Below are 12,307 nucleotides of genomic sequence, written 5' to 3'. Positions count from 1 at the left end.
AGCTCAACAAGGCTAGCCAACCCATTAGCATACATCAGCCGAGCTACGAGGTACAAACATAAAAGGAAAACATCATAAAACCAATGGAATAAAGTCAACAGTCTCGTAGTGGAGTAATAAAAACATAAATAAAAAGAGGAAAGAATCTGAACGCAAACATTCTGTGAGTTTTCCTGCTTATTTAGGCTATTGTTAAGAGCTGTGATTGAGATTGGAATAAAACGAGTTATTAAACGGGTTAAATTTACGGCGTCAAACTCTCTATCGTCCTTGCCTGACGGCAACAGCTCCTATACATAGTGCAGAACATGGGAAGGGTCTCTGGTCATGTTTGCGTACACACTGATCAAAGATATACTCAAACACAGTGACGATCTCGGCATAATAATGTATAAAAGAGAGTCGAGTGTGTCGGTACGCCGACGACAATGTGATATTTCTCTAAAACCACCAAATTGTCACACCTCAATCCTCAACATTAGTTTCGTTTATTACCAGCTTTTTGCAAGTCAACATCCGTCTGCTGCTCTCCGTCCTCAAACATCTCGATCTCGCTTTGCCCGTGGACGTATTTGACGGACATCCTGATGGAACCAGAGAGCCGTAGAACGGCCTGAACTTCGGCAGGGAAAAACTCGAGTGTCTAAGAAGGTTTTTTTTCTCACGCTACTTAGCAGGTTGTAAACAGTTAAAGTGTACTGGTTCTGATGATCAGTTAAATAAAATGAAATACAGGTTAAACAAACTCTTATAACAGATAGTGCTTTGATGACCTCAAAAACTGTGCTTTGATGTCATCGAAACTGCGCTTTGATGTCAGACTGATGACAAACGGCAGTTTCCTGCTAGAAAGAGTCACTGCAGCTTCTTCAAAGGAAGTAACAGCACAACAAATACATTTTCTTCAAATTCATTCTGTGACGAGCTTCTGTTTTTGGCTCAATTATGCGTTTGAAATGTAATTTACGATCAGTCGAGCCGATCGAGGCTCGGATCGAGTTTGCTCGCGCACTCTCGCTCGTTCAGTCTACCGTGTGACCTTTTATGATTGCCACGTTTCACGAGGGTCTCCGTTGGTTGTCAAGACGGTCAACGTCACGTTTGTCGTAATTTGACCAACATTGGGGTTGATGCGATAATTGCCGCGAGAACATTGCATGGAGTTGTAAAATGGGATCATATATTTGCCTCTAGGGGGCATTCTGAGAGAATCTCACTCTGCTCCTGCTGCTGTCAGTTTTCACAACAATTATCAACACGCACGCCGCATACCGCTTTTCTAAACACTCCCACTTCCTGAGTTGTGATGCATTTACTGACGTAGGTGATGGCACAAGCTCCACGCAGTAAGCGTTGCACGAAACAACTTTATTGATAACGGAAAAAGGAACCAAAGGAACAGTTGAAAGTACACAAACAAAAAGTGTTTAGATACGGAGCTCATAGGAAGTTAGACCAAGTCTGGTTTAACCTGCAGGTCAGGGTTAATCATGGACTCTACGTAAACTGACCAAACCAAAATAAATGCACAAATAAACAAAAGAAACCCATGTTTTATTTTTATCATAGTTTGAATTGAGTGAGACTTCAGTCCCAGTCTTTTTTAGTTGCTGCTCTGGCGAGGTTCAGCTGAGCTGGATCAGCTGATTGGTCAGAGAGCGTCGTCACTGAAGAGTCATGAACGCGACGTCCGACACGAGAAGCAAAGCCAACAATGTCCAACTGTAGATTAAAGTTAAAAAGACTTAAACATCCTGAAAACACGCTTGTTCATCTCCAACATTTAGCAAAGGAAATGTCCAAAAATGTCCATGTTTAACGGAGTTTTAAATAGTCGTGCGCTACCGTGGCAGGCAAAGATAAACAAATTTAAGGCCTTAACATGTCTCCCAAAATCTCATAAAAGGTCTTTAATACAATTTCGAAAGGTCTTAAAAGTCTATTAACGTTACTTTTATTTAAAACATGCATACATTTCTAAAAAGTCGCGCTTTTTGAGGATGCATTAACATAACAACGTGCTGTGCGCACGCCGCGGTGTTATAGCTTAGCATAGCAGCGGAGAAAATTTAACGAAAGCCCACTGCTAAGCCGAATTGCTTGCATAAGATGGGTAAGAGCAAGTTCAACGACTTATGGCTCCAATTTTCCTTCATGTCTTTTGTACTTTTTTGCCAGTATGGATTTGAAATGGGTCTTTAATTGTCTTCATTTTGCTCTTTAAATAAGTCTTAAAAAGTCTTAAATTTGACTTGTTGAAACCTGCAGAGACCCTGTATACTTCACGTTGTTCTATGCATTAATACTCAAAGATGTGGATCTTAATTGGTGTAGAACTGTCGGCAAACACCGGCTATGACTGAAAGGACCACAGAGTTGTACAAAAATCACAGTTTGTATCACTCTCTCCCTTTCTTTCTTTCTTTCTTCCTTCCTCTCTTCCACTCTCCTTCAGGCTGCAGAGCTCCAATGGGAAGCAGCAAACTCCCATCTCCACAGCAACAGTCTCCATGGTGCACAGCGTTCCAGAGCTGATGGTCAGCTCAGAGGTGAGTCGCATACCTGGACGACTGGGGGAAGCAGAGCAGAGCACAGCCATTATACCCTGAAGTCATTCCATTGTCAGATCTGTGCGTGTGTTCACTGTTCCCACCTCATCTAGTATCGTCTATAGGAACCTTTTGTGTCTTAACCATGACTTGTTCTATTTTTAAAATTAATTACCGCTGCATTCTTGTGGTGTGAATGGCCAAGGCCACCTGCAGTCATTCAGATCACTTTATAACAGTGCTGCGTTAACTCGCGTTTCCACGACGACTGACCGGAAAAAGACGAGCGTGACGTCATGTTTACTTGACTCCCGATTCTTAAAATGAGTCTCTAAAGTCACGCTAAACTTTAAAAACTGAGGCGCACATACGCAGTTACACGGGTACGCTGGTTATTTGTAGTGCTGCTCTTTTCCTTTAAAGCTCACAGAGTGGTCCTGTTGCACATATATGTTAGTTATGGAGGTCTACTTACATACATTAACTTGTTTTTATGCTCAAAAACCTCCCAGTTGCTGTAAACGAGCCGATAGAAATCCTCTTTTCTGACGCTGTTGCCCAGCCGCGATATTTCAGACTCAACTCTCTCACCCAGAAGACAGACTGTCTTTTGATTGGCCAGTACCCGGAAGTGACATATTCAGCACCCGCTCTCAGAGGCGCAGCTCCCCCCTCTGGAACGGTGGATGCACTGCTATTCATTATCAAAACATTGACTCCTAGCCACAGTCCCTTTTATGACTTTGACCCGGAGTCAGAAGACACTTTCGCTCGTGAAACACGTCCACAAAGGACATTATTCTTCTTCTGCGGTTCAATGTACGCAACCGGATGTGCCCGGACTAGTGCCCGGAGCAGGACGATCTGCTGTTCCGGAGAAGCGTTGTTTACGTAACCGGACCGGGTTTTATACATATACAAATACAACACGGCGTTCTCAGCAGTGGCTGAACTGTTCGTTTTGAACCTTCAGGGCTTCTTAAACAAGGTAATGACGCAGATACACACTAAAAAACAGCGTTAATTGGAACTTCCGGTCTAGGTCAGCTTTAATAAACAGACCGCTCTAGTTCCACTGTAGGCGGCGCTAAAGGAGCTAAAAGGAGCTAACTGGTAAACGGTGCCTGGACTCCGGTGTCGCAGCACGTAAACATGACGTCACACAGCACGTTAACGTGCTCTGACGCTTGCTAACCTAGTTCCCAGCACTGCTTTATAGCAGCTTTATTCAACCCTGTAAAGACAGTCATATTTTTTTTATTAGATTTTTTTTACATTAATCTCATTTACTCTGTCAGCAAGCAGAACAGCTGGGCAGGGAAGACCAGCACAGACTGCAACGGGACAAGAAGCTGGTCCTGATGGTGGACCTGGACCAGACCCTGATCCACACCACTGAACAGCACTGCCAGCGTATGTCCAATAAGGTATTATTCCCTCTGTACAATATACAATAATGTGAATGTTATGAGACAGACAGAGAGAGAGAGAGAGAGAGGTCACGAATTCCATGAAAATGTGTCATCGTTGTCTCTTCAGGGCATTTTCCACTTCCAGCTGGGACGAGGAGAGCCCATGCTGCACACGCGCCTACGTCCACACTGCAAGGAGTTCCTGGAGAAAATAGCTAAACTCTATGAGTTGCATGTCTTCACATTTGGGAGCCGCCTTTATGCACACACCATAGCTGGTAATGGAACATTTCCCAACCTTTTATTCACCGTCGACATCGATTCACACACATTTTACATTTTATAATATACATGGATTTATTTTGGCAGTGTTTGTGTAACGCCTCGTCGTGTCCACAAGAGGGAACCCTCTGCTCACGTTTTGTTTAGCAGCCGCTCTGTTGCTGGTCGTGTTTTTGTGTCTTCATCTGGCAGCAGGGGAGCTGAACTTTAAAATGCTTATTAAGCCACTTAGTGATTCACATTAACATTTCCTCTGTTCTCCTGCCAAATATCTATCTCTACATTTCCAGTCTGTGGCTGCTGCTCACTCACTCACTGACTGACTGACTGACTGTCTGTTGCTCTACTCCTTAAAAGAATATTGTGATGTCTGTTTTTGGTATTCAGTCGGCAACATGTCATCATACTGTGTACATATTAAAGGCAGACCTTTTCCCACTACTCCATCCATATGATGATGAATGTTTAATGCCTTTTGAATTGGATTTTTTTTTTACTATAGGCCCTTGATACAGGGTGATCGGTGTGTTTCAGACCAGGGCTCATTTATTGCATATATGTATATATATATATCTATCTATCTGTGTGTATATGTATATATGTATATATGTATGCATGTATGTGTTGATGTATGTATATGTATGCATATATGTATGCATGTATGTATATGTATGCATATATGTATGCATGTATGTATATGTATGCATATATGTATGCATGTATGTATATGTATGCATATATGTATGTATGCATATATGTATGTATGCATATATGTATGTATGCATATATGTATGTATGCATGTATGTATGTATGTATGTATGCATATATGTGTATACATGTATGTATGTATGTATGTATGCATATATGTGTATATACATGTATGTATGCATATATGTGTATATACATGTATGTATGCATATATGTGTATATACATGTATGTATGTATGTATGCATATATGTGTATATACATGTATGTATGTATGTATGCATATATGTGTATATACATGTATGTATGTATGTATGCATATATGTGTATATACATGTATGTATGTATGTATGCATATATGTGTATATACATGTATGTATGTATGCATATATGTGTATATACATGTATGTATGTATGTATGCATATATGTGTATATACATGTATGTATGCATATATGTGTATATACATGTATGTATGTATGTATGCATATATGTGTATATACATGTATGCATATATGTGTATATACATGTATGTATGTATGCATATGTGTATATACATGTATGTATGTATGCATATATGTGTATATACATGTATGTATGTATGCATATATGTGTATATACATGTATGTATGTATGCATATATGTGTATATACATGTATGTATGTATGCATATATGTGTATATACATGTATGTATGTATGCATATATGTGTATATACATGTATGTATGTATGTATGCATTTATGTGTATATACATGTATGTATGTATGTATGCATTTATGTGTATATACATGTATGTATGTATGTATGCATTTATGTGTATATACATGTATGTATGTATGCATATATGTGTATATACATGCATGTATGTATGTATGCATATATGTGTATATACATGCATGTATGTATGTATGCATATATGTGTATATACATGTATGTATGTATGTATGCATATATGTGTATATACATGTATGTATGTATGCATATGTGTATATACATGTATGTATGTATGTATGCATATGTGTATATACATGTATGTATGTATGTATGTATGTATCTATGTATGTATGTGTATATTTGTATATACATGTATGCATATATGTGTATGTACGTATGTATGCATATATGTGTATGTACGTATGTATGCATATATGTGTATGTACGTATGTATGCATATACACATGTATGCATATATGTGTATACGCATATATGTATGTATACGTTTATGTATATATATGCATGCATGTATTTATGTATATGTGTATATGTATATGTATGTATATATATGTTTAATTTTTTCTTTTTTTGTAGGTTTTCTTGACCCTGAAAAGAAGCTTTTCTCTCATCGGATCCTTTCCAGAGATGAATGTATCGATCCCTTCTCCAAGACGGGGAACCTTAGGTGAGAATTGGCTTCTGCTGAACATGACACCCAAATCAATTGGTCGCAGTTTAGACCACGACGGCCGTGTCTAACCCCGTCTTCTCTACAGACTTTATTTCACTTTTCTCTAAAAGAAACTGCAAGATTGATATTTTTTAAAAGAAAAATAGTGCACACTGCACATTTTAACTTGGAACAAAGCGCTGTCACAGGGAGAACTCTGCAGCCACAGGGAAATAATGGCCTGTCTGACTCTGGACATTTTGTCCAAAACCTCAGCACTTTTTGCATTGTACCTTTTTTTTTTTTCCTGACAGGAATCTTTTCCCTTGTGGGGATGCGATGGTCTGCATAATCGATGACCGAGAAGACGTGTGGAAGTTTGCGCCGAACCTCATCACTGTGAAGAAATACATCTACTTCCAAGGAACGGGAGACATCAACGCTCCGCCTGGATCTCGGGAAGCTCAGGCTGCCAAGAAAGGTCAGAAAGGTACCCTGAAAAACTCCTTGACGACTCATTTGCAGACACTTTGGGAATAGAGTCAGAGTATTAATGCACTGCATCTTACTGAATATCAGCTCTAATGGCACATTAAAGGTGCCATATGTAAGAATATGGCCAAAAACAGTAACTACATTCAAATTCAAAATACCAAGGTCTCTTTGGTTTCGTTTTCTGACGTAACTGGCAACCCGTGGTTGCTCGGCAGCTGAGACTCTACTGACTGCAATGATTGGTAGACAGCGGTAGGTGGCGCCACATGACGCCAAAACATGATTTGCAGTCTGCAAAATATTTTTCTTAATGCAAATATTTTGTCTGTACTGTTGTTGTTGATGAGTTCAGTTTGTTATATGAACATTATTCCTGAGTCTCTGTGACATATTAGGAGGATTGTATGGCCAGTTGCTTTAGATTTATTACATAATGCACCTTTAACTGCACTTGAACTAATTTTAGGTCATTATTTTGAATTTTAAATGAAATATATCCTCAATACTGAGCAGTTGTTGTGGTGTTCAGCAGCCTTTCTAATGAAAGACTAGAGGCCATTCAAGGCCTACTGATGTAAAATATGCTCTGTATAGACATATTATAGCATTACCTCACCTGAAATCAGTTTTTACAATTGAATCCATACCTCAAAGTTCATTTATTTATTTATTTATTTATTATCATACGTACATTAGGGTTATTGATTTCCAAGCCAGTACGAGTAGAATACGATGTTTTAAATACGCAAAAATGGTTGAACATCTGTCTCAACATGCTTTACATTTATTTTTAACAACACTCTCAATAGTCCTCATCAATGCTCTGTCTCGTATAATCCATTCACAGTTATTGTCGCACATCTATTCTATTTCTGTGTGCCATAAGAGGCGATAAACCTCTGCTGGGTTCCCTTTTGTCATAACATTTATTCCAGGCATTGCTCTAATAATTCACATTACGAGCCTCCGCATTTCAGCATGTGTGAAACGAGACACTTTCACCTGCCGTACTTACTTACGAGCCACTTTTTTTTTTTTTTTTTTTTTTGCGACGACTCGACACAATGGAAATCCTTTGAGCCACAGTGTTGCGCTCTTCATTATCAAAGGCAGGAAACATGTTGCTTTTGAGCCACCCCTCGTTTACACCCACCGTCGCACTCATTAGCTGATAACTCCTGCTTGTACCAGTCCCATGTTACAACGGCTGCCAGCCTCGGTAATGCTAACACTTGTATTGTTGCTAAATCTAAACGGTGAAACACAAGCCTCGATCGGTACAGACCGGCGAATCAGAAACGACGACTCGTTAATTTGATGTAGCGCTGTGTTGTCTTTCCACTGGAAGGTTGTGGGTTCGATTACCGGGCCAGTCTACGTGCCGTCGTGTCCCTGGGCGAGACGCTTAACGAAAGTGTCATGTTTTGTCCGAAATTATTGAGTTTTAAGGATTTATTTCGCTGTATTGTGCAAAGGAACTTGAAAGCATTCACAATTAAGAAGTATTCACATTATCAAAAAGGTTGAAAATTAATTTAATAATAAAAAAAGTAGAAATGTAATCATTATTGCAGCCCCTTTCTGATTGTTTTAGCTTCTTAAATGTGAAAATTATCTTTGTTTCTTTGCTCCACATAACAAAGAAATCATTAAAAACTGAATCATTTTGCTTTGTGGACAAAAACGAGAGATTCGAGAACATTGTAATTTCCAAGTTTGATCAACGTTTTTTAACATTTTCGGACATTTTACGGACCAAACCAAAGATTGATCGATTCCGTTAGCTGCAGCTCTAATTCCAACGGTAGTTGTCGTAAAAGAAAATGTGGCAATATTCATTATCATGATGTAAAATAATATAGATTGTATTTCGTGTACGTCTACACATACATTTTATTATATATACCTTGTTGGCAGCGAGCGTGAACCTCAACCGCAAACCCTGTGGGCTATAAAAATGAACAATGAACCTAAAAAAGACACTTCAGAGAGAATCAAAGATGGGTTTTGACATCAGTGATCCCTCTCTTGTCAGAAATATTGATTTGTGCAACCTTTAGTACACCTTACAGTGTTTTTATTTATGTGAGAGGCTCGGTTTTTACTAGAGAAAGTTCTCATCTGACGCAACCTTAATCACGTTGTGATGAAAAATGGATCACACACATTATCTATTAATAGACAGGAGACTGTCAGACGTTCCTCTTTAGTCATTTAGATATGCAGCCCGTCTACCGTGGGTTATTTATTTCTTCTCCGGTGTGCTCTCTGCCTCCTTCAGATTCCACCGAACCATAATGTCGTACTGCTAACGTGAGCACGGAGTTAACAGTACGTTATAAATGCACTGAACGTTGTTGTTTTACCTCTGAATCCTTAAAGTAAACACTCTGTGATGTTGACAGGCGAGCACTCTGCAATTTTGAACTCGGTGCAATCAGTTTTGCCTCAGCGGGAGATCGCACACACCAGGAAGTATAATGGGTTTTTGGGTATTTATGGGTTTACGTTGGACGAAAACAGGCTCTAACCACCGTTGCTTTTGATGTTGCATTGTCTTAACATTTGTAAAAGGCATACAACGCACACTACTGTTCAAAAGTTTGGGCTCACCTGTACAATTTTTGTTGTGTTTTCCATTAAAAGTCAGACTTTTATTCAGCAAAAGAGTTGCAAAATGAATAGAAAATATAGTCAAGACATTGACGAGATTAGAAATAATGATTTTTATTCAAAATATCTGTTTTCAGCTGTGCTAACATCATTGCACAAGGGTTTTCTAACCATCCAATAGCCTGCTAATGCCATTAGCAAACACAATGTACCATTAGAACATTAAGCCTCTATACACCTATGTACATATTCCATTAAAAACCAGATGTTTGCAGCTGGAATAGTCGTTTACCACATTAACAATGTATAGAGTGTATTTATGATTCATTTAATGTTATATTCATTGAAAAAAAAGTTATTTTTTTCTTCAAAAATGAGGACATTTCTGAGTGACCCCAAACTTTTGGGCCCCAGATTTAAGTTGTGGGAGAGATGGAGTCTCCAGATAGGCAAACAAAAGTTTCAAAAGAAATTTGATTCGATTTTTCAGTTCAATTAAACATAATACTTTTATTTGCCATGGTGGGAATTATTGATGCCAAAGTCCTTAATTCATCACCTAATCCTACAAACGGACGCCTACAGGAAGTGACACAAGTATGACGCCTTTTTCGATGTCTCGTTGCAGGACCCTCGGCTCGGCCGGCAGAGAGCACAGAATCGGCCGGCACACAGGGTGCAGAAGAACATAATAATGGCCTCAGGAAACGGGCGAAGGACCACCAAGTTTCTGAAAAGGGCGAGCCCTCGGTACCTCAGTCGTCTCAGGTCGTACCAGCAAACGACAGGACTCGTCCCAGTGAGGGCGTGGAGGACAAACCGGGACAAAGCAAAGACTCACTGGTCACTGCAGCTCTCCCTGGGGCTGGCTCGAGGGACGCTGCCGACGGTGACGGAACAAATGTAAAAGAAGACGGTGGCAACAGGTTACCAGAGGCGCAGGACGGTACCAACTCTTCGGCACCGAGCCACGACTCCAACAACTTGGACTTTGACCTTTCCAGTGACAGTGACAATGACTCCATTACAGAAAAGCCTGCTTCGTTAGAGAGCGATAGTGACGGCAAATCTTGCCATGCAAAGAAGTCTGGACAAGAAGAGCCCACGGATGGGGAAGAGTCTCGGGTGAGGCCCGTTAAAGAGAACAGCTCTGATGTAGCAGAACCCTCGGGGGTCCTTCCCCCAGACCCAGAGCTGGAAAATGGCTGCTCGGATAGGATAGAGCCGGAAACGGAGTCCCAGAATAGTGAACAATCTGGGGTCACCACAGGCGAGGAGCTGCTGGACCAGAGTATGGAGGATGAGATGGAGGAGGAGGAGGAAGAGGAAGTAGATACGGATCAGGACGATCACCTGATCTACCTCGAGGAAGTGCTGGAAAGGATTCACGCCGAGTACTACGCCCGCTACGGGGCGTACCTGAGGAAGGAGTCGTCCGAGGTGCCAGACATTCGCAAGATCGTCCCGGAGCTGAAAGGCAAAGCTCTGGCGGGCACAACCATAGTGTTCAGTGGCCTGTACCCCACCAACTACCCCATGGAGAGGACCCGTGAGTTCTACCACGCCAAGGCGCTGGGGGCCAAGATCAGCAAGAACTTGGTTCTCGCCTCCCAAGATTCCAGTCGGACGACGCATCTCGTCGCAGCAAGAGCCGGTATGTAGCAATTTATATACGTTAATATCGCTATCGGTGTCAGAAATGATGATGATGATGATGATGATGTGCTCTGCCTGCAGTTTTAAACGCAACAGAATTACGTTTTGTGCCCATTATGTTCAAATTGTTATGGTCAAGTTTGTTTTTTAGTGGCAGTTTGATGGAAACCTCCGTTAATGATACGTAAAGGTTGACTTTGCTAACGAGGAAAGAGTGTACGGGTCACTGAAAGTTTGTTTTATTGTCGGGCTTTCTGGCAGATTCGGGTGTCAAGAGTTTTGGCTCTCGCAGACAGATAATTAAGATTGAATACACTACCATTAGTGTTTCTCAGAGGGCAGCCAGAGTGTGATGAGCTCTGGTTATTATGACATTAAGGCTCCACAAGTGTTCCTCACACACTGTTAAATCCCCTGACTGTGTTATTCTGAAGCAGCAGCAGCAGGTGGATGTTCTCATTGCATTAACGGTTAAACTTAATACAGCTCAGGTTTTTGCTGTTGGACATGCACGCAATTTCCCATGAATGCAAAAACAACATTATAAAGAGGTAATTGCTGAAACTCAATGCTGAATCTGAACATTTAATCAAGAAGTTCAGCAACAATTTTGTTTGTTACACCAATTTATTTACCCACCATAGTAAAGTAAATAGGTTTTGTACTCTTGGTCTTACAGGAGATAGAGAACTAGATCTGCAACTAACAATTATTAACCTGGAAATGACAATGTTCTCTAATGTCTTTTTTTTCCACAAACCAAAAAGATTCAGTTTTAATGATTTCTTTGTTTATGTGGAGCAAAGAAAAGGAGAAAATATTCACATTTTAGAAGCTGAAACAATCAGAAATTTTGTTTTAATCATGCTTTCAAGCAAACCTGAAGGTTGGGATAAACATCGATGGACTTTCCCATCACCCTCGGCTGCAATGCTAATGTTAGCATGTTAACTTGCTAAAGTCTGACGGCCGAACCGTTGAAAACTTTGTACGTCCCAGTGAGAATTTTGCCTTTAGCACCAGAGCGCCACTGCGTCTAATCACAGCCCCGCAGAGCTGCTGACGCGGCTGTTGACTCTTAGACCATATAATTTAATCAAGCATCAAATTCGAATTGAATTATACTAATAAAAACACTCTGAAGTCAGTTTATCGTCCGTACATTTTGTCGCTTTATGGCAAAATTAACGAACGAACGAACGAACGAAC

General features: G+C 40.4%; 1 protein-coding gene across 1 annotated transcript in view; it reads left to right on the top strand.

The window, feature by feature from the left end:
• ctdp1 (CTD (carboxy-terminal domain, RNA polymerase II, polypeptide A) phosphatase, subunit 1) overlaps positions 1-12,307 on the top strand; it is a gene marked incomplete at both ends in the record, with an annotated part of 61,941 nt that overhangs the window by 5,863 nt on the left and 43,771 nt on the right. Inside the window, 6 exons of the mRNA XM_083899611.1 lie at positions 2,456-2,549; positions 3,848-3,976; positions 4,089-4,239; positions 6,259-6,349; positions 6,649-6,824; positions 10,071-11,096. Of these exons, the coding sequence (XP_083755737.1) occupies positions 2,456-2,549; positions 3,848-3,976; positions 4,089-4,239; positions 6,259-6,349; positions 6,649-6,824; positions 10,071-11,096 (1,667 nt within the window). The remainder of the gene's footprint in view (positions 1-2,455; positions 2,550-3,847; positions 3,977-4,088; positions 4,240-6,258; positions 6,350-6,648; positions 6,825-10,070; positions 11,097-12,307) is intronic.

The sequence above is a fragment of the Microchirus variegatus genome, assembly GCF_963457635.1.
Source record: "Microchirus variegatus genome assembly, chromosome: 13".
In the NCBI taxonomy this organism is placed as follows: domain Eukaryota; kingdom Metazoa; phylum Chordata; class Actinopteri; order Pleuronectiformes; family Soleidae; genus Microchirus; species Microchirus variegatus.
Note: the sequence above shows the minus strand (reverse complement) of the source record. Positions and strands in the feature narration are given on the sequence as shown.